Raw genomic sequence first — 23,195 nt, 5'->3', positions numbered from 1 at the left:
TCTCTTGTCACAACCGCATACGTGAATGCTGCCCGGGCTTGTATTTTGAATGTTAGTGCCGCAGGCGGCCATTACGCTGGTGTCGCTATTTTCAACTGCCTCACCAAGCTAAAGACACTCATCACGTCTGTAATCGCAACACTAGATTGTTGTCTTGGTTTCCCTGCCTCGATTCCTTACTGATGAGGGACTTTAGGCCCGACTGACACGGGGAGATGGGGGTACTCAATATTTCAGACCAGGTGAGCGTTTTTAAATCCACATGTGTTGTGTAGATCAAGCAGTTTGTTGTACGTTCACTGCGCTTGTGTGCAGATCCTGATATGTTAGCTAGCACCCTGACGATGGATTAACCATTTTACTCAGTATCTCTGGTCTCAAAACGTGCATTTTGAGCATGCATTTTTCTGCTAACCTTATTCTTTTGCTATGTAATTAGGATCGGGTTGCTAAAAAGCGTTTAAAAATGCTAAAAGTATTTTTTTTATAACCCGCAGACGTTAGCCAGCCAGCTAGCCTAAAGAGCTGGGTGTCAGCCAACCACATACGAAAATATATATTCTTTTTCTGTGTTTGTTTTCAAATGCACACCCTTATCATCATCATATTTAAAAGCAAACGCCCTTGCTTTAGTTGAGAATTGACTTTGTGTACCAATATCTAATAATGTGGATTTTCGTTGCAGCTGGTTAATGACACTTTCGATTTTTAATAAGTATAAATATACAAGCCAGTATATTTCATTGTACGACGTCCAATTAAACATCAAGAACATCACATTTGACTTTCGCACGATATTTTAGCCACGCGCTATAATGAAATGTTGTTCGAACAAAGGGTTGTTGTAATGTTGTCATGTTTGTTTCAGTGTCGTAACATCCACCCTTTCTCCCCCCCCCCTTCTTTTAGCCGCCTCTGGTCCAGGCCATTTTAAACCGGAATGCAGATGAAGTGAAGTTATTTTTGCACAAGAAAGACGAAGTCAATGCACTGGTATGGTTTTGTATGGCATCTCATATGTGTGAGCTTGAATTGTGTGTATCATCTGCTTAAATGACGTCATCACCGTACAGTACAAACGGGCAGGTCCCACGGTTGACTGTTCGTATGGGCTGTGTGGGCCTCTCAGAAATCACTAGTGTTGAAAAACCTGTTTAATCGAATTTTGTTCTCTCTGTCGTGTCAGGACCAGGAGCGCCGCACACCTCTTCATGCTGCTGCGTGGCTGGGGGATGTTCAAATAATGGACCTTCTCATCAATGCAGGTATAATGATAAACAACCAAGCTGCTCTCCAATGCTGTCACATGCAGTTATATTTCTATTTATAAGATGGATAGTTCTGCTTCTGTATGCTGATAGGTCAGTAGAGTTCAGGCCATGCTACAGTTAAACAGTATTGCACAAGCAAGAGCACATTTGTACTGAACATTCATAATTTGTCTGTAATCAAAAGGTCATTTTGTTTATAAGATACATGTATTATATACATTATATATTTGTCAGCTATAACACAGATTTACCTAGCTTCTGTGTATATTAGCACCTAAAAAGGCAAGATATAAGCCTTAGAACTGTAGGATTACATGTCAGGGACAAAAAATGAAAATTATCTCATCATTCACTCACCCTCATGCCATCTCAGATGTGCATGACTTTCATTCTTCTGCCAAATACAAATTAAGATTTTTAGAAAAACATCTCAGCTCTGTTGGTCCATTCAATGCAAGTGAACAGTGACCAGAACGTTGTAACTCCAAAAATCACATCAAGGCAGCATAAAAGTAATCCATGTGTCTCCAGTAGTTAAATCTACATCTTCAGAAGCAATATTATAGCTATTTAAGTCCTTTTTACTATTAACTGTCCTCCCTGCCCAGTAGATGGCGAAATGTATGAAGAATGCGAATCACCAATAACGAAAGATGTGAAAGTGGGCATTTATAGTAAAAAGGGACTAAAATATTTATTCGTTTTTCACCCCAAACCTGTCATATAGTGTCTGAAAACATGTATTTAACCACTGGAGTCGTATGGGTTACTTTTATGCTGCCTTTATGTGCTTTTTTTGAGCTTCATACTTTTATCCACCTTTCTCTTGCATTGAATGAACCTACAGAGATGAGAAATTCTTCAGGAGAGTTCTGCAGATGAAAGTAAATAATGAGAGAATTTTTGTTTGAATTATTCCTTAAATAAAATGATGTTTTAATGGAAACTTGTGACATTACAAAATATGCTTCTGTACAATTTTCTATTTTCATAAAGGTGCGAATGTCAATGCAAAGGACCACGTGTGGCTGACACCGTTGCACAGAGCAGCTGCTTCCAGAAACGAGGTAAACAGAGCATGTGATTTATATGCTCGAATGGAGGCTCAGTCTGAGTAACGGCTTACTCATACCATTGTTTACCGTTCGAATAATTTTATACAGTGATTCAAGCATTGCTTTTGTTTGTCCAGAGGGCTGTGGGGCTGCTGCTGAGGAAGGGAGCTGACGTGACCGCACGGGACAAGTTCTGGCAGACGCCACTGCACATTGCGGCAGCCAACCGGGCCACGCGTTGCATCGAGGCCCTTCTGCCCCATGTGACCAGCCTGAACATGGCTGACCGCACGGGCAGAGCACCCCTGCATCACGCCGCTCAGAGCGGATACCAGGAGGTATGACTGTGGGGTGGAAATTAGTCATCTAATGCACTCTGGTGTATTAATGGTCCTGTTTAATAGTGAGGGTGGGCCACTTTAGCTCTTAACATCTTTTTAATACTCCACAATACTGCAAAAGTGCAAGTTATTGGGAGAGCTAATATTGATACTTCCAGTTGCAAACTTCACTGCATCTTGGCCTTGTTGTCACCTGTCCTTTTAAAGGAGTAAGTCACCCACAAATGAAAATTCTCATCAATTACTCATGCTGCCCCAGATGTGTTTGATTTTCTTTCTTCTGCAGAACACAAATTAAATTTTTTAGAAGAATATTTCAGCTCTGTGGGTCCATATAATGCACATGAATGGTAGCCAGAACTTTGAAGCTCCAAAAAGCACACAAAGGCAGTATAAAAGTAATCCATAAAACGTCAGTGGTTTAATCCATGTCTGAAGCAATCTAATCGTTTTTGGGTGAAAACAGTCCATAATGTACAATCATGATTTCAAGCTCGCTTACACTTCTTAGCACTCTGCTTGTGTCAAGCACTAGGAAGTGAAATTATGATCCCTAAGGAGACTGCTGATGTCAAGATTTAGAGTAAAAAAGGAGTTATATTTTGGTCTGTTTTCACCCAAAACCACTTGGATTGCTTCAGAAGACACTCAAGTCTTATGGATTTCTTTTATTCTGCCTTTATGTGCTTATGGAGCTTCAAAGTAATGGCAACCATTCACTTTCATTGTATGGACCTAAAGTGCTGAGATATTCTTCTAAAAATAGTTGTTTGTGGTCTGCGGAAAAAAGAAAGTCATGCACATCTGGGATGGCATGAGGGTAAGTAAATAAGGGAAATTTCATTTTTGAATAATTTTCATAAGTTTCATGTCCTGCAAAGTATATAGGTTTAGGTAGGGTATGCTTTTCTTATGGGATTCTCATGGTGCCTCTAATGCCCGGATGGTTTTAATAAATGGACACAATCTTGCTTTGTGCCACTGCTGCCCACTAGATGGTTAAATTGCTGCTGAACAAGGGAGCCAATCTCAGTGCCAGCGACAAGAAGGACAGGCAGCCTATTCACTGGGCCGCTTACCTTGGTGAGTCCATGCTCTGGTCTTTCTGAAGTAGATGTTTTACAGTGTAGTGTGTCTCAGTCATATTCCTAATACTGTATTGTCTGTATTTACTATTTGTCGGGGTTCCCACTTCAAGAACAATCTGGTAAAATATTAGAGAAATAGAAAAATCACAGAAATTGTCTTGTACATTTCTACTATAGTATATATACATTTCTCTATTTACCCTGTGCTTTGGAATTTTTCATCACCTTAATATTGTTCTTGTTAAGAGTTTAAGGAGAGTGGAATTTGTTTGGACGATTTGTATGCAAATTCTTCTTTTGAGTCGGTCATTCTGTTGAAATGGTTTACCAATTGGTGTGAATGTTTCATTAGTGAATAAGTCTGAAACAAAATTATGTTTTGCAATTGATTTCTGGATATCACAAATGACTGGTAAATGTATGGAAATTCATTGGTCAAAAAGGGTGGGACCTCTATACTTGAACTACTGATTGGTGATTCCTGGTAGTTGTTTTAAGTGTGTTTGTGTCTCTCTCAGGACATATGGAGGTGGTTAAGCTGCTGGTGTCTCAGGGCTCTGATAAGAGCTGTAAGGATAAACGGGGATACACCCCTCTCCACGCTGCTGCTGCCAGTGGCCATGTCGATGTGGTCAAGTATCTGTTACGCAATGGAGCCGAGGTGAGTACGCTTTAGGGTTCAGTCGCACAACTATGCGACACACTGTTCGGGCCTTCGGTTCACATATCCATACCTTTTTAGAGCCTCCTTTATGTTGGCTATTTTAGAATTGAATGTCACGTCCGAGCATGAGGCATGTTAATGGAAGGATGGGCATTTTCCAGTAATTTTGTAGTCGAGTACTTTTTTTTAATTTACAAGTAATCAAGTATGACACATATGTGAAACTTTTTCATTTAATGCACAAACGTTACCAAAAATGGTTTCAAAATTAGATAACTTTAACCAACTCTGCCTTTCTTTTTGGGAAAAAATTTAATGAATATGCATAAAAAAACAAAAACTTTTGCACTCACCTGGAGCTTGCATAGAAACCAGTACTTATGGCCGTAGGGTAATGTGCATATACAGTGTAAACTCTGAGTATACATAAAGGCTCTCACATTTTTAGCATTTCTAATTATTCAGAAGAACAAGTAGTGAAAGTTGGCTTTTAAAAAAATGCGCACTGCCCATGTACAGAGATTTAACACATATTTTTACACTTGCATACACACATACTGTGTACTGCTTCACATTTTCTTTCCATTATAAAAGCAGTTCCCTGTCCATTGGTTTGCATGATTCCAAACAAAAAAAATTATAATAAGAGTAGAATTCATTAAGAAATAGGATTTTACAAGCATTGCCACACTTGGCTTTCCTTTCAGAAGCACAGATGCATTCAAATAATCTTCTCCCATTAAACACCTCATTCAAACTCATACACAGCAGCCCCTAGTGGACACAACTGTAACTGTGAGATTTGGTAGGAGGAAAGTACAGTTTAATTCAGTGTTTCCTATGGCAGGAGAATGTGCAAAGGAAAATACTTTTGCGATATTCGAGTCGTGTTTTTAATAGTTGACCAGCTGGTGCAGAACGAGGACTCGATTATTGGATTTCTTGTGCACATCCCTATATTAAAAACCGCATACAATGTTTTTTACAACACATTTGACTTGCACCATGATGTGTTTCTGATTGAAACACAATAATCTGTGCAAAATAATCCAGGGCTAGTGTTTGATTGGGTGGAAACGTATTGGGCAATTATTTAATTTTTCCTTGCCTTCAGAAAATAAATGTTGTTTCAGAGGCAAAGAAGATTATTACATTATGATGGATTATTCTTTTGGATAAGGTTCAATGATGAATCTTGAAAGTGGTGGTCAATTTAAAAGAATTAAGGAAATTGTTTTCCTGAGTTGATCAGTTATTTTGTACCATGTGTTTCTCTCTGTCTCAGATTGATGAGCCTAATGCCTTTGGAAACACTGCTCTCCATGTGGCCTGCTACACGGGACAGGAGGCCGTAGCCAATGAGCTGGTCAATCGCGGGGCCAATGTCAACCAGCCCAATCACCGCGGCTACACGCCCCTGCATCTGGCTGCTGTGTCCACTAACGGGGCTCTCTGCCTTGAGCTGCTGGTCAACAACGGTGCTGATGTCAACATGCAGGTCTATAATTTTTAGAAAAACAACAACTCAAGACTTTGCTGGTGTTTCTATATTGGTAGTGTTGCTTGTGTTTCTAAATTTACTTTCTGTTTTATCCAGAGCAAAGAAGGGAAAAGCCCTTTGCACATGGCAGCCATTCATGGGCGATTCACTCGCTCTCAGATTCTCATTCAAAATGGTTTGTTCCACTGACCCTTCCTTTTTTAATTTAATTTCAAGGATCTTTTTTTAAATCTTTTTAATAGTGGTTGACTGAAATAGTTTTTTAGTGGCTGATGCTTACAGTGAAAAATATATATATATATACTGGCGGCCAAAATTTTGGAATATTGTACAGATATTTCTGTTTTAGAAGGAAATTGGTACTTCACCAAACCAGCATTCATCTGATCACAAAGTGTAGTCAGGACATTACTGATGTAAAAAAATAAAAAACGCACCATCACCATTTAAAATTATTATTATTAATTTTGAGGAATGAAGGCTATACAATGCTTGAAATTGCCACAAAACTGCAGATTTCATACAAAGCTGTACACTACAGTCTTCAAAGACAAAGGACAGTTGGCTCTAATAAGGATAGAAAGAGGTGTGGAAGGTCCAGATGTACAACTAAACATGAGGATAAGTACATCAGAGTCTCTAGTTTGAGAAATATTTGCCTCCCATATCCTCAGCTGACAGCTTCATTGAATTCTACCTGCTCAACACCAGTTTCATGTACAACAGTAAAGAGAAGACTCAGGGGTGCAGGCATTATGGGAAGAATTGCAAAGAAAAAAACACTTAACACAGAAAGACAAAAAGAAAAGATAGAGTGGGTAGAGAAACACATTGGACGACAGATAATTGGAAAAGAGTGTTATGGATCTTAACCCCATTGAGCTTCTGTGGGATCAGCTAGACTGTAAGGTGTGTGTGAGAAGTGCCCAACAAGACAGCCACATCTATTGCACGTGCTACAGGAAGTGTGGGGAGAAATGTCACCCGAGTATCTGGACAAACTGACAGCTAGAATAACAAGGATCTGCAAAGCCGTCATTGCTGCACATGGAGGATTATTTGATGAGAACTCTTTGAAGTAGTTTAAGAATTAAAAAATTTCAAATTTGAGTAATTTTTCACGACTATACATTGTGATCAGTTGAATACCACTTTGGTAAATAAAAATACCAATTTCTTTCCATAAGAGCAAATTCTGTATATTATTCCAAACTTTTGGCCACTGGTGTAAATGTATATATATGTGTGTGTTTAAATTGATTTGACAATATTTTTATATCGTTTCCAAAGTGTTTAAAGTTATCGTCCAGTAGCCGTTATTCCAAAATTGCAAAAAATAAGCTCTTTATTCAACCTTGGCCAATATCGGTCGATAACAAATTTTTATTTTGATGTTTATTTGTTTTACTATTCTTGCTCTTTCCTCAGGTGGAGAGATAGATTGTGTGGACAGATATGGCAATACACCTCTCCATGTTGCTGCTAAGTACGGCCACGAGCTGCTTATCAGCACCTTGATGACAAACGGTGCTGACACAGCCAGGTATAGAACTGATTATTTGTTCTTTAGCTTTGCATTGACTTGTACTTTACATGTCAGCACATGTATATGAGGGACCAGGAATTTGCATTTACAATAAAGGTGGACCTTACATGTTGTCAGTTTGTATTTTATCTGTCCTTACTCTTGTTGTAATGAAATAATACTTAACTTTCCTCTTTTACAACAGACAAGGAATTCATGGAATGTTCCCTCTACACTTAGCTGTGCTCTATGGGTCCTCTGACTGTTGTCGTAAGCTACTTTCCTCAGGTACACGCTGTTCCTACCTTCCAAGAGACCAACTGCAACAAGGGCCAAAAATAGGCCAGCAAAGTCCTTTTTGTTTAAGTGGCCATTATAGTGTCTGTTTATTTTATGCAGTGGAACCACGGTGATTGTAACTGATAGTTGTACTATGGTAATTTTGATATATGCCAAGGCACTGAATGAATACCATATTCATGTACAGGTTACTTTAAAGAATACTACAAATACTATTGCCATGTCAGGAAAAAAAACAAAACATTGTAATGCCATGGTACTTTATTAACACATTTATTTATTTTTTTTAGAGACAGGTTAAACTCTAGATTGTTGATTTAGTACTACCTGATTAAGTGCAACTGGAAAATTTCACTGCTTTGATAGATGACTTTGCAGACCCCTCTACCTAAACATCGCAATGACTGTCTCTTTTATAGGTCAGCTCTACAGCATTGTGTTGTCAATGAGCAAAGAGCACGTGCTCTCGGCCGGATTTGACATCAACACCCCAGACAACTTTGGGAGGACCTGTCTACACGCTGCTGCCTCTGGAGGGTGAGATAGCATCTCTACTTAGAATGGGCTATTTAAAAATCCACTGTCCCACTTTACATCAGGTGTTCTTTAGTGTGGGGGATTTCAAACTGGTGTCTGTGGACCCCCAGGGTGCCAGGGGGTCCGCAGAAAATTTCAGACAAAAACTTGGGGAAAACAAGCACGTTGTATAGGGATGCACGATTAATCGTACTTTGATCACGGTTTTTGACTCACGTTGAATTCAAATTAACCAACTGCAATTTAATAGTGAGCAAGCAAACAGAAATGATCAGCCAGGTAAAGTTTCAAATTGTTACTCATTTTTATTATAGGTTGTGTCTATAATAAGACACCGCCAAATCACAAACTCAACTGACCAATCATGCTCTCTTCAGAAGTTCACTACTGACCAGTAGTGTTGTCACAATTAAATTTCAAGGTGCTCTATACCATTTTCGGTACCATAGAAAAACACAAAAACAGGTTACTGTAAAACACTCTTTTATTAACGAAGTCTACAAAATATTAGCAGCAGAACTAAGAACAAAAATATGCTATTGAGCAACATTTTAAGCATTCATTGTACAGTTTTGTTATAATTCAAAAATAATATATTTTACTTAAAGTATTTTTGAATAGTTATATAAGATTTGCTTCAATTTTTGCAACTTTTACTTTTTAAGTTTTTACAAAGTACTAAAAAACATAAACCAAATAAACAAGAATAAGTGAATGAATAAAAAAACTAATTCCAAACTACCGGTAATGTGCAAAGTGCTCTCGTATTAATAAAGCTGCATATTGCCAATTTTCTTCACGATAAGAAATGCAGTGATATTATGATTAAATTAGTCACGAGTCATCACGTTATAATCTAGCTGCATTAAGCGTCCGCACTCGAGGGATGAGCTTCCCCGATGCAGAGTCTCTCTCAACCGGGTGCAATATCAATCTCTCCCCCTTAGATCGGGACATTCGCGCAACTCATAGAAGAGGCCCGACCACACAGAGAAATGCCAGTTTCTGAGTTTAGTTATTTACATTATCTGCTTCTGTATTATTTGAACTTTAATAAAGCAATAACTGCATTTAAGATGCAACGCTGGGATGTTTCCTTTGAAGAGCTCCGCTTATACCACAACGAGAGTGCTTCTGAATTTACTTTTTTTTTATAATTCCCGAATACTTTGGGATCTACATAAGCTGAAGCTGTGAAAGTTTAGGGTGCATCTGGACTGTGATCTGTATAATTCTTCCTCTCTTCCGTCAGCCGTGAATTGCAGCGCTGCTCTCGCACGTCATCATTACAGTTTAATGTGATTTCATGTTACGTTAAATGAGATCAAACGACTATTCGACAATGAAAATTCTTGTCGACAATTTTTTATTTTCGACGTTGTCGATAATGTTGACTAATCATTTCAGCCCTAATGTCAACCATCAGAATGGGGAAAAATGTGATCACAGTGATTTGGGGCGTGGCATGATTGATGGTGCCAGATGGTGCCAAAATTGATGGGGGTCAACTTTTCAGCGAATCCCATCTCTTTTGCATTTAGTTACATAAAGTAACAAAATATGGCCTGAAAATATTTATATTGCAAATTGGCTCCACCTAGAGGTTGCGTTATAGAAATTTAAAAATGAATATAACAGTCCTTCGTATAGCACTTACACAAGTCATATATCAAATGAAAGCACTCATTCTCAGGAAGGATGAGATTAAAATGCATTCGAGCACCACCTACATTTCAGATCAGTATTATAAAATGGATACATGAAAAAATACTTTTGTATTTTCTACCATCCAATGGAATTCAATAAGACCTTTTGCTTGAAAACAGAGGATACAGAACTGAAATGGTATGCTTTTAAACTTTAGACATATATGTTCACAATTATATTAAGTGTTTTTTTTTATATGTTATTTATTAATTATTGCAATCTCTTAAAATATAGGGGGTTATCTGTAAAATTATAAATTTATGAAATTGGTCCACTGTATGTGTGAACAGGAAGCTTTTAAATTTGAGTGTGAAAATGTTCAGTTATTTGTAGGTTGATTTAACTGAAAGGTTTAAACACTTTGGGGCAGGACTGTCTTTTTGTCCAACCAATCGCAGACTGCTGTTTGGGGAAACCTGTTTGAAAACCGTAATTATTTTTTCAAAATCATTTGGTGACATTTGTGGTTTAGAAATTACACACCAAGTAAGTGGAAAAATATATGAAACATTAACAGCATAGCTAAACTATTTAGGATCTGTCTCATAGTGAATAGATGATATAATATGAAATAAAAATATATATATTTTTTTCCTCTCCTTTTCTCTCTCTCTCTCTCAGAAATATTGAATGTCTAAACCTGCTCTTAAGCAGTGGAGCTGACATGAATAAGAAGGACAAGTTTGGAAGGTACAAATGTTTTTTTTTTATCTTTTAATCAGGTTGTTTTAGTCAGATCAGAAGCAGTGTACGTGTATATTTATTTTTTTTGTCTATATGTCATGCTTATGATGATTTCTGATTATCTTTGTTAGGACTCCTTTGCACTATGCGGCTGCTAACGGGAGGTATCAGTGTGTGGTCGTGCTGGTGGGAGCGGGGGCAGAGGTCAACGAGCGTGATCGCTCTGGCTGTACACCTCTACACTACTCGGCAGCATCTACTGCGTTCTGCAGGTGAAATATTTTCGCAGTGTGTTGTCATGTTTTAAATATTACCATGCTTTGTTAGTATGGTGTACACCGCATTACTGATGCCCGCTGTCTTTCTCAGAACGGACCGACCCCACGCCAGCACTCATCAGAACCAAGAGGACGGGGAGAAGGAATCGTTCCTGTAAGTCTACTACTGTTAGGACAAATTCTATTGCTTCCTGAAAATAATGACATGTACGAGCCGTGGTTTAGCTGTTAGCAAATGTTCAAACCCATTGTGCATTGGTGCTTGCGTGGCATCATGAGTTTGAAACTGGCTTGCAACATTTAATTTTTTGGCAAAAATAATTCAACTTTTATCTGGCCTTTTTATGGTATTTTATGTGAAGATATCAGTTCACTTCGTTCAGTAATTTTTTTGGAACCCATTAAACTTGAATATTATTATAATTTATAAAGAATTAATGATAATATATTAATAGATTATTATTATTATTGACTTATTCAAATTCTGGTCAAATGCACCTGATCGTGAACTGAACTATTGAGCATCTACATCTGACATGTTGTTCATGGGTAGCGCTCAAATGTTGCACAACGCCTGAAGGCTAAAAATAGCCACAAGTGTGTGTAAACAGAGCGCTGCAGGTGCATATTACATATTTACTTAATAAACAGCCTTTTGTGATTCACAGAGCTGTCGCACATCTTCATGTGGCTTTGAATAAAACGCACAAGTCATATGAACTACTTTAATGGTACTATTATGGTTCTTTTAATGTCATTTTTGGAGCTTGACCATAATGAACGTGACTAACTAACAGTATTGGATTTGGCTCAGGCTCTTCGAACCGATACCTAATCCATCTAAAAACTTCAGTATCGGAGCCGATATCGGATCGGTGCATCCCTAGTCTGTTTCTCAAACTAGAGACTCTGATGTACTTATCCTCATGTTTAGTTGTACATCTGGACCTTCCACATCTCTTTCTGTCCTTGTTAGGGCCAGTTGTCCTTTGTCTTTGAATACTGTATTGTACACCTTTGTATGAAATCTGCAGTTCTTTTGGCAATTTCAAGAATTGTATAGCCTTCATTCCTCAAAAGAATGATTGACTGAGTTTCTAGAGAAAGTTGTTTCTTTTCTGCCATTTTTGACCCAATATTGACCTTAAGACATGCCAGTCTATTGCATACTGTGGCAACTCAAAAACTAACACAGACAATGTTAAGCTTCTTTTAATGAACTGAACAGCTTTCAACTGTGTTTTATATAATGGCAAGTTATTTTCTAAATTAGCAATTAACATGATTAATCAAGGATAATGTGTTGGAGTGATGCCTGCTGGAAATGGGGTCTGTCTAGATTTGATCAAAAACGACTTTTTTCATATAGTGATGTGCTGTTTTTTTTACATCAGTAATGTCCTGACTGTATTTTGTGTTCAGTTGAATGCCACTTTGGTGAATTAAAGTACCAATTTCCTTCCAAAACAGCAAAATCTGTACAATATTCCAAACTTGTGTGTGTGTGTAAAGTTAAAAAAAGGTTTAGTGATAGTGTTATATTAATCTACTATATATAATGCTGAATAATATGTAGAATAATGCTATGGGGGAATATAATCCAAATGTCATGTCTGATTGATTTCATCAGTAAATTATTATTTAACTGGATAATACAAAGTGGTCCAAAGAAGGACAACCGATGAACTGGCGCCCAAAGCTTGATGCGCATGGGAAGCGATGGCTAGCGGTCTGGTCAGATCCCACAGAAGAGCTACTGTAGCACAAAATGCTAGGACATGACAGAAAGGTGTCAGAACACACAGTGCTTTGCAGCTTGCTGTGTATGGTGCTGTGTAGCCACATACTGGTCAGAGTGCCCATGCTGACCCTTGTCCACCGAAAGCGCCTACAATGAGCGTGTGAGTGTCAGAACTGGACCATGGAGTAATGGAAGGTGGCCTGGTCTGATGAATCACATTTTCTTTTAGATCATGTGGACGGCCAGGTGCTCGTTTACCTGGGGAAGAAATGGTAGCAGTATGCACAATGGGAAGAAGGCAGGCCGGAGGAGGCAGTGTGATGCACTGGGCAATGTTCTGCTGAGAAACCTTGGTTCCTGGCATTCATGTGGATGTTACTTTAAAACGTTCCACATACCTAAAGATTGTTGCAGACCACATACACCCCTTCAAGGCAACGGTATTCTCTGATGGCAGTGCATCTATGGGATGTACTGGACAAACAAGTCTGATCTATGGAGGTCACACCTCGCAACTGCCAGATACCACAGAACACATTCAGAGGTCTTGTGGTGTCCATGCCTCGACGGGTCAGAGCGGGTTTTGGCAGCATGAGTGGAACCTACATGATATTAGGCAGGTTGTTTATAAATGGTAAATGGTCTGCACTTATATAGCGCCTTTTTAACCTTAACGGTATTCAAAGCGCTTTACACTGTGACTCATTCACCCATTCACACACACATTCATACACCAATGGCGGTAGAGTTGCCATGCCAGGTGCTAGCCTACCATTGGGAGCAACTGGGGTTTCAGTGTCTTGCCCAAGGACACTTCGGCATGTGGAGTCGTGTGGGCTTTAAATGTGGGCTGGGATTCGAACCACCAACCCTGTGATTAGTGGCCGACCCGCTCGGTATATGTGACACTCTGGGGTGGAATCATGGGTACACGTTGTTCTTTTAGTTGTTTTATAAGCTCTATTTGGGTACAGAACTGACTAATACCGTTGCACACTTTACATTTATTTGTTATATAAATGTTGATGTAATCAATCGATTGTTTCTGTAGGTGTGTGGAGCATTTGTTGGATAATGGTGCCGATCCATCTCTGTGCAACACTAAAGGATACAGTGCTGTGCATTACGCCGCTGCCCACGGCAACAAACAAAACCTGGAGCTGGTGAGATTAACTTTCCCCTCTAAAATCGTCCATGTCCACTGAGTTTTTTTAGCATAAGTTTCAGCACAGTAAAAGTGCTTTATGCATATTTTTTTTTCTGATTCTGTAGCTTTTGGAGATGTGCTTCAATACGCTGGGAGACAAGGACAATAACGAGCTCGTCAGCCCACTACACTTGGCGGTGCGAACAAAAAGTCTGCTTGTGTTTATGCTGTGTTGCTGTGTTCCATTCCAAAGTCAGATGTGGGATATTGCTACTTGATATCTCCTTGTTCTGACCATAAACCATGCCATTGCCAGATATTTGAAGATGACATATTAAAAATGATATTGCTATGCTAGCATTTGCTTTGAAAGTCTTTGATTATCATCAAACTCGGTAAATTAAATTACAGAGGATAAATTGTCATTTTTGTGAAATTATTATTAGAAAAGCTTATTTACAGTAATTTACACTGTATAGAATTTGCTTAAATGTAAATGTTTATCTTTAACTATATGTGTCTCACAAACATATAAGTAGAGTTGATAATTGAACAACCAATTGACAGTCACTAAAATCACCATTTTACTTTTACTTGACCTGTCAGGCGGAATCTGGTCACTGGGAATGTGTTGCCGTGCTACTTGAGTCTGGAGCATGTGTAGATTCGTGTGACCCAGTGGGGCGCTCTGTGCTGTTCATCGCCTCTCAAAGAGGACATGTCCGCTGCTTGGAGCTCCTGCTCAGCCAATCAGCATCTTGCCTGCTCACCGAGCACCGCAGCAAATGGGGCCCTCTTCATGTTGCAGGTACACAGAGTTTATTAATTAGTTTATGAAAATGAGCTTTGTGTGTGTGTGTTTGACAAATTACTTTTTTGTTTGTTGGATAGCTGCCAATGGCCATTCAGAATGTCTGCGAATGCTGCTCTGTAGTGAGGGGGGAGCCGACCTTGTTAATGTTACAGACACGGAGGGACAGTACGTATGAGCTGATTAATTCATTACATTTTACCACACATTTTTACTCCTGTTTTACACATCTGCATTCCATATTATTAAACAGTGTTTGGTAACCCATTGCAAGTAATGCAGATTCAATTTGGAAGTAACAAGCGAGTTTACACATTTGTTTTTTTTGTAATAAAAAAATACCTGAATTACTTTTAAGTAACTTGCATTACTTGTCTATGTATTTACTGAAAAATACTAAAGAAAACCTCTCCTTTCCCTACAACATAGTCATGTAGGCCAACTGTGCACACTGCAAGTAAACTGCCAGCTAAGCTGTCTATACTGCAAGTGGTGCAACAATATAGTGTAGTCGTTATTATAATGCAAACTATGCTGGTTGTTCAGATTTTAAGTAAAAATTCACTCAAAAATGAAAATTCTCATCATTTACCCTCGTGCCATCCCAGATGTGTATGACTTTCTTCTTCTGCAGAATACAAACAAAGACTTTTAGAAAAATATTTTGGTATTGTAGGTTCATACAATACAAGTGAATGGTGACCAAAAGTTTGAAGCTCCAAAAACCACAAAGGGAGCATAATAGAGAACCGACCAATATGTAATCTTGGCATTGCAGTCTCTAGTAGAGTTAGACCATTGCTTCAGAAGACATGGATTAAACCACTGGAGACTTATGGATTACTTTTATGCTGCCTTTGTGCTTTTTGCTTTTCAAAGATTTGGTCACCATTCACTTGCATTATACAGAGCTGAGATATTCCTCTAGAAATCTTAATTTGTGTTCTGCAGAAGAAAGAAAAACATTTTGGTTGAACTATTCCTTTTGAAGGCGAAGGAAAAATTAGAAACTATGTGTTAATGTCCATAAAACATAATGCAGGTATAATGCAATGTGCTACTTTTAGACATAACATTCCCAAACACTTAAATCACTTAAAATTGTTCTCTTCTCAGAACTCCGTTGATGCTGGCAGTGCTGGGGGGACACACTGACTGCGTTCATCTGCTGCTGGAGAGAGGAGCTTGCCCTGATATGGGAGACAGGAGAGGAAGAACAGCCTTACACAGAGGGGTGAGATCATGGAAACATAATTGAATTAATGTATTATTGTCCTCCATTCGAATGGAGTTTCTAACCAGGCCGGTCTTTGTAGGTTGTGATGGGTCGAGAGGACTGTGTAACCGCACTGCTGTCCCACAATGTCTCAGTCCTGAGCAGAGATTTTCAGGGGCGAACTGCGCTCCATCTGGCTGCTTCCTGTGGCCATGTTGACATTCTCTCCAATCTGCTTTCTGCTGCTGACCACTCCCATCCCCAAGACCCACTCACAGACCGCCATGGCTACACACCCGCACACTGGGCAGCCTATCATGGTATGATGTCTCAGTGGCTCTTTCACCTTACTTAAAGTGCATTGAAGAAATTTGACATAAGTGACATCCTTTTGCTTGTGAAACAACAGGTCATGAAGACTGTTTGGATGTTTTACTTGAACTTAAACCATGTAGTATCCAGGAGGGAAACCCCTTCACCCCACTGCACTGTGCTCTGTGAGTATTCTTCTAGTTTATGTGAAGTATTTCCTTCTCCAAAGCATACATAATGCAAATAATGCTCATTAGTGGTGCTTGCAGCGGCACTAATATTCACCTCTATTTAAATGTGTTAGTCCCTGATATTGCCTAATCCAAAACTGTATGTGCAGGAGTGTATTGTTTGGGTTATCATTTTGTAACTCCATATAATGTCTGTGTAATGGTGCTCTATCTGTTTGTTATTCCATTGCAGCATTAATGGCCATAGTGGTTCTGCAGAGCTGCTGTTGGAATCCAGTGTTTGTAATTTGCTGGTAAACATCAGGGATGCCAAAGGAAGGTTGGTGAAGGTTTAATAATTCTGACTTGGAAAAACATTACACCAGTTAACTATTAGCTAAGACTTAAGAGGTCTATTGGCTTTACAAGATATATAATATTTTGGATATAAGATACCTTAATAGTAGCATATATGATTGAGTATACAGCTCTCCATATGTTTGAGGACATGAATGGTTATGGGCAGCCAGCCTTGGCAGTTATGGATTGCATACATAAATGGCTCTCTCCTGTGTTTTGCTGCTAGAACCCCGCTCCACGCGGCTGCAGTCGTTGAGGACGTGGCTGGGCTGCAGCTGGTTCTGCGGCATGGAGCTGACATCAACGCCGTGGACCATTCTGGGCGTTCTGCACTGATGGTGGCCGCCGATAATGGCCAAAGCGGTGCCGTGGGTAAGTGCACGTCCAGTGGCCTATTTACATTTATGCATTTGGCTGACGCTTTTATCCAAAGCAAATTTCAGTGCAGTTATTACAGGGACAATCCCCCTGGTGCAACCTGGAGTTAAGTGCCTTGCTCAAGGACACAATGGTGGTGGCTGTGGTAATCGAACCAATGACCTTCTGATTAACAGTTGTGTGCATTAGCCCACTACGCCGCCACCACCACACCATTGCTCGAAGCTAGTTGAAAAAACTCTTAATAGTTGAGTTTCGGAGTAAGTTTCAGGTTGACAAAACCAGATAGAGCCAAACCGGTTTAGATCTGGTTGAGCGATTGCAAGACTGGTGTGATGCATGACTAGCAGATGGTTGTATTTTGGATTTTTGCCATAGCATATAATATTATTGATTGAGAATCCCACCGTTTTAACAGATAGCCAAGATCTTTCAAACTTGGTGAGTAGCTGGTCAAAAATCCCCTTACAAAATAAGATAACGGTGTAAGAAAAGTTGGCAAATATAACCACTTACTAAGATCAGCTGTGGACGATACCGGCGATTCACTGTTTATCACGAGCATTACTTGCTGAATTCAATGCCCCAGTTAGTTAGCAGGCTGGTCGGTGTCTGAGTCAAAGTATGGTTGCTCCATCCACTGTCGCTCTGCTTATGTCCTCCTTATGGTCCCTGTTCTCCCTTAAGTGTTTTTCAATTGGTTTATGATTTGGTCAATTGTCAGACTGATTTAAGCATCGGTCTGACAACTTGTGCATCATTTCGTGCTGTATTTTTATTCTTGTAGAGTATATTTTCCCTTTGCGATCTCTGTTTTATCATGAATCTTCGTAAATACCATATCGCAAGTAGAGCATTTGTTTCATCGTATTACCTGAACACTTTTACTGTCTGATAATTTTGTGTGTTTTTTATCATTGTGATAGAGCAAAAAGTTCTCCTTACTGCAAATGATAGCTTCTGTTGTTGTTTGGGGAAACTTTACCATGGTGATGAAACATTATCCCACCCTCTGCCTTCTGATGTAATTGGTTCCTGCGTAGAGACCAGCAAGCTTTTGGGGCCTGTGTGGAACCAGGTTTTCGGCTTTGGAATGGCCTTTTCTGTGGTGGAAATGCTTGAAAGTTTCGTGAATTCGCACCAGCCCAGGAACCCACACCCGAACCATGTTGGTGGAAAAGGGCTTCCTGAAGCTTGTGCACATGAATGAGTGACGTTTGAGAGCTTGGAGAGAGCCGGGCATATACACTCACCGAAAGGATTATTAGGAACACCTGTTCAATTTCTCATTAATGCAATTATCTAATCAACCAATCACATGGCAGTTGCTTCAATGCATTTAGGGGTGTGGTCCTGGTCAAGACAATCTCCTGAACTCCAAACTGAATGTCAGAATGGGAAAGAAAGGTGATTTAAGCAATTTTGAGCGTGGCATGGTTGTTGGTGCCAGACGGGCCGGTCTGAGTATTTCACAATCTGCTCAGTTAATGGGATTTTCACGCACAACCATTTCTAGGGTTTACAAAGAATGGTGTGAAAAGGAAAAACATCCAGTATGCGGCAGTCCTGTGGGCTGAAAATGCCTTGTTGATGCTAGAGGTCAGAGGAGAATGGGCCGACTGATTCAAGCTGATAGAAGAGCAACTTTGCCTGAAATAACCACTCGTTACAACCGAGGTATGCAGCAAAGCATTTGTGAAGCCACAACACGCACAACCTTGAGGCGGATGGGCTACAACAGCAGAAGACCCCACCGGGTACCACTCATCTCCACTACAAATAGGAAAAAGAGGCTACAATTTGCATGAGCTCACCAAAATTGGATAGTTGAAGACTGGAAAAATGTTGCCTGGTCTGATGAGTCTTGATTTCTGTTGAGACATTCAGATGGTAGAGTCAGAATTTGGCGTAAACAGAATGAGAACATGGATCTATCATGCCTTGTTACCACTGTGCAGGCTGGTGGTGGTGGTGCAATGGTGTGGGGGATGTTTTCTTGGCACACTTTAGGCCCCTTAGTGCCAATTGGGCATCGTTTAAATGCCACGGCCTACCTGAGCATTGTTTCTGACCATGTCCATCCCTTTATGGCCACCATGTACCCATCCTCTGATGGCTACTTCCAGCAGGATAATGCACCATGTCACAAAGCTCGAATCATTTCAAATTGGTTTCTTGAACATGACAATGAGTTCACTGTACTAAAATGGCCCCCACAGTCACCAGATCTCAACCCAATAGAGCATCTTTGGGATGTGGTGGAATGGGAGCTTCGTGCCCTGGATATGCATCCCACAAATCTCCATCAACTGCAAGATGCTATCCTATCAATATGGGCCAACATTTCTAAAGAATGCTTTCAGCACCTTGTTGAATCAATGCCACGTAGAATTAAGGCAGTTCTGTAGGCGAAAGGGGGTCAAACAAAGTATTAGTATGGTGTTCCTAATAATCCTTTGTGTGTGTGTGTATATATTTTTAGGGCAATGACGTATCAGTTGGTTCACAAATTGGTCTTAAAATTATTCATTAGCAAATCAGTCTGAACAAATTTTTTTTACAAATCCTTATCCGGTAAACGGAAACAACAGGAAAAGTCATGGAAATTGATTGGTCAAAATGTGAGGGAACCCTGTTTATTCCTCGTAGGCAGTGCATCATGTTTTTTTGATTTATTTGAATCTAATAATAAAGTGAAATAAATTAATTTATAAACAATTAAATGTATGATTTTTTTTTTGCCATGCTAAATTAAGTAGTGTCAATGTGTGACATCTATTACTGATTCTAGTTGTAATGCAGATTTTCTGTTATTGTTCTGTACAGCCCTGCTGCTGCACAGAGCCAAAGCTGACCTGTCTCTCCTGGATGTGAACAAGAACACTGCCCTGCATCTTGCCTGCAGCAAGGTAAACATAGTTCTTTATGGAAACCTAACAATAACTTTATTTTTTGTATCTGATTAAAAAAACAAATGATGCTTTATTGGTAACTTTGTCTGTGCTTGAAGGCCCATGAAATGTGTGCCATGCTGATCTTGAAGGAGATCCACAACCCTATCCTTATCAATGCAACCAACAGTATGCTTCAAATGTGAGTTTTCTCCTCATAATAATAATAATAATAATAATAATAATAAATATATATTTTTCTTAAAAAATGCTAAACTAATCATGATTACCACATAAACTGACCTTGTGTTTCTTGCTCTGGATAAAATGCACCACTGAGCTCTCACTCAGACTATTAATTTATTTGTTTGGTTTTTTTTGGGAATGCAAGGGGCCTATGAATGATGTCTTGGTCAGTGAGTGGCCTTGCAGTCAAACAGTTTGAGCACATGTACATATAGAAAAAACCATTAAATAAACATCTCAGAATAATTCAAAGATGCACTTTGTGTGAACGACCACTAACAAACATAAATTGAACCACTGGTGTCGGAACGAGTTTTGAAGTGGGGGGCAGCAAACTGGGCTGGTTGTGATGTCATCACAACAACCTTCCACAGTCAATATGGCCAATTTATTTAAATACATTTAACTGAATTGAACCCAACCATCTCATTTAAGCTTGGCAATTATTTAAAAAGGGTTGTCATTATAATTCTTTTTCTCTCTTTCTGTCTTTACAGGCCTCTCCACATTGCGGCCAGAAATGGTTTGGCTGCAGTGGTTCAGGCCTTGCTGAGTCGTGGAGCCACAGTGCTGGCTGTTGATGAGGAAGGTAGGACAGGCTTTACTATTGTAGAGTGAATTAGACAAATTACCATTACAGAAATTTTACAGGTGTGCTGCTCTTTTTCCAGACCCAATGTTAAGTCTGTGCATGCAGTATTGTGTCACCAAAGTCTTGACTTGTTGTTGGGCCACAAGGGCAACGATTTCATCAGGGAAACAAATCATCATTTGGAATATGGCCCAATACATCTATATTGTAGTGTTACCTCTGAGACGCATGTTACATTCTTTTCTTTTCTTTTTTTAAATAATTTTATTATCTTCACTGAGGTCCACTTATAATGTCAGTAAAGAATGTTTGGCACCAAAACAGTCATAATTTAATAAAATATTATACATTTTCACCTTGTCTCTGGCCCTCTGTCTGAAATGCTCAGTTTTAAGCTATCTGGCCCTTTAAGATTTAAATGTAAACGCTCACTGTTTTGATTGGCTTACTTTTTGCAGCCCCTCAAATTCAGCCATATTTGAAACTCAGTTGGAAGAAAATGAACAAGCTTCACATTATAATTTGTAAAACTACATTTCAGGGTTAACATGTATCATACAGCCAACACAATTCATCTTAATGTATCAAAATATTCACTCAAGCACAGCAACTATCAAACAGTCATGACATTTGAAACGTTTGTGAGTGAAACCAATTTACTCATGGGTCCGGTAGAGTTTAACTGCCTCATCTTTCAATAAAAGTTCCTCTGAAAAGCTTGAATCATACTGTGACTGGTTCACAAACAATCCGTGCTGATATGAGCCCAAAAGCACACAATCCACACTGAAATACAATCTGCGCAATCCATGCTGATATGAGTGCAAAAGCACTTACAATCCACACTGAAATACAATCTGAGCAGTTCATGCTGATATGAGCCCAAAAACACATTCAGTCCACACTGAAATACAATCTGCGCAGTCCACACTGATATGAGCCTAAAAGCACATACAATCTACACTGAATATGCAAATGCAATACAATCTATGATGTTGGGTGCTTCAACAGGTCAAAGAAGAGATGCTGGTCTTCACATCTCCGCTGTTTGTTTACTCACAGAACAGCCTGTGTTTCTTCCAGACAGTGGCAGCAGAAGAGAGGCGCATTTTTAAATGTTGTGCTTGCTGATAAAAGGCAGCATACTTCGCCGGAAATGCATCAAAACTATCAAAAATGTCCTTCAAGTGAATGTTTACAAAAGACCAACAATTGAATATATACACACAGATGGGTGCAAAAACAGTTCAGGATGCTTTCAAACAGCAAGAAACAGCGCAGCGGAATAAAATAGAATGGAGGACTAATTTTTAGAGTTATATCTTGACATTGCATCTTTTAAAAGAGGCGCTAGATGCATGATAACGGTCAAAGCCATTCGTCTAGTGTAGAGTTATAACTTGACATTGCGTCTTTTAAGAGGCGCGATGTGTGATAACAGTCAAAGCCATTCATCTAGTGCAGGTTTATGTAGAAAAACATTTAAATCCAGATGGGCACATAAGTGGCCTGTGTATGTCCCCATTGCTGTTGATCAGTGGTTCCCAAACTTTTTACAGTGGTGTACCCCTTCACACATTCAACATCCTTTCGCATACCCCCTCTCTAATGCATAGATAAAATTCACACAATGTAATTTGAAAATGTCTGTTTAACACAATTATCTTTGTAAAATAACTCCCTTATATTAAACATGTTATATTTTACATGTTTTGTACATCTTATTTAAATCATATACATACTGAATAAATGGCTTACCGATTGAGATGGGAATGCTAAATATAATATAACTGCATAACTTGAAAACTCCCCCCTCATTGTGTTGCGTTATGCAAGAATAGAGTTCGGTTCTGTGCCTAGATTTGCGCATCATTGCAGGTATGGCATTGCTGGCCAAATTTGAGCATTGTGGGTAAGTATCTGTGCAATTGCGCAGTCAGCTCAAGGGGCTTTTTTTATGTCACATTTGACACTGTTAGCAAGGTTGTGATCATTTGCTGAAAAAACATCATGCAATAATGTAAAAACAGGTCTCTAGCATGCGAGCAAATGTGAGTGAAAATTACTGCGTGTGAATGTGGAAAATGTTTTGGTGGTGCTGCATGTCTTTCATCAAAGCTTTTGAACTTTATACCATCAGAATCAAAACTATCTACAATAGAGGGCACCCAAAATAATTGTTGCCAGTGAGAAATACATGAACTGGGTTTGAATGTTGTTTTAGACTGATGAAATTAAAAGAACGAGTAATCTCAGAATGTTATTCACGTAACCCCCCATTGTCACCTCACGTACCCCCAGGGGTATGCGTACCCCAGTTTGGGAAACACTGCTGTTGATGAATCTCGCATGTCAGGCCCTCTCTCCTCTTCACCTGTGT

General features: G+C 39.3%; 1 protein-coding gene across 2 annotated transcripts in view; it reads left to right on the top strand.

Moving 5' to 3' along the window:
• The first annotated feature begins 105 nt into the window (after nt 1-105).
• The window catches only part of LOC127628504 (serine/threonine-protein phosphatase 6 regulatory ankyrin repeat subunit C), a 33,154-nt gene continuing 10,064 nt past the window's right edge, over nt 106-23,195 (top strand). The window contains exons 1-28 of one of the 2 annotated variants that reach the window (XM_052105292.1): nt 106-242; nt 910-993; nt 1,187-1,265; nt 2,268-2,338; nt 2,464-2,664; nt 3,663-3,750; nt 4,274-4,416; nt 5,705-5,917; nt 6,017-6,095; nt 7,349-7,463; nt 7,651-7,733; nt 8,165-8,282; nt 10,611-10,679; nt 10,805-10,945; nt 11,043-11,105; nt 13,744-13,855; nt 13,965-14,036; nt 14,446-14,647; nt 14,731-14,818; nt 15,767-15,884; nt 15,967-16,186; nt 16,276-16,363; nt 16,602-16,688; nt 16,935-17,080; nt 19,913-19,995; nt 20,097-20,179; nt 20,721-20,812; nt 20,895-21,127. In XM_052105292.1, the coding sequence (XP_051961252.1) occupies nt 216-242; nt 910-993; nt 1,187-1,265; nt 2,268-2,338; nt 2,464-2,664; nt 3,663-3,750; nt 4,274-4,416; nt 5,705-5,917; nt 6,017-6,095; nt 7,349-7,463; nt 7,651-7,733; nt 8,165-8,282; nt 10,611-10,679; nt 10,805-10,945; nt 11,043-11,105; nt 13,744-13,855; nt 13,965-14,036; nt 14,446-14,647; nt 14,731-14,818; nt 15,767-15,884; nt 15,967-16,186; nt 16,276-16,363; nt 16,602-16,688; nt 16,935-17,080; nt 19,913-19,995; nt 20,097-20,179; nt 20,721-20,812; nt 20,895-21,073 (3,144 nt within the window). In that variant the 5' untranslated portion in view covers nt 106-215 and the 3' untranslated portion in view covers nt 21,074-21,127. Of the gene's footprint in view, nt 243-909; nt 994-1,186; nt 1,266-2,267; nt 2,339-2,463; nt 2,665-3,662; nt 3,751-4,273; nt 4,417-5,704; nt 5,918-6,016; nt 6,096-7,348; nt 7,464-7,650; nt 7,734-8,164; nt 8,283-10,610; nt 10,680-10,804; nt 10,946-11,042; nt 11,106-13,743; nt 13,856-13,964; nt 14,037-14,445; nt 14,648-14,730; nt 14,819-15,766; nt 15,885-15,966; nt 16,187-16,275; nt 16,364-16,601; nt 16,689-16,934; nt 17,081-19,912; nt 19,996-20,096; nt 20,180-20,720; nt 20,813-20,894; nt 21,128-23,195 lie in introns of those variants that run through there. The other variant, XM_052105291.1, reaches the window with a different exon arrangement.

Source organism: Xyrauchen texanus, chromosome 35, assembly GCF_025860055.1.
Source record: "Xyrauchen texanus isolate HMW12.3.18 chromosome 35, RBS_HiC_50CHRs, whole genome shotgun sequence".
NCBI lineage: Eukaryota > Metazoa > Chordata > Actinopteri > Cypriniformes > Catostomidae > Xyrauchen > Xyrauchen texanus.
The sequence above is the reverse complement of the archived record's forward strand: the minus strand, read 5'-3'. Positions and strand labels throughout refer to the sequence as shown.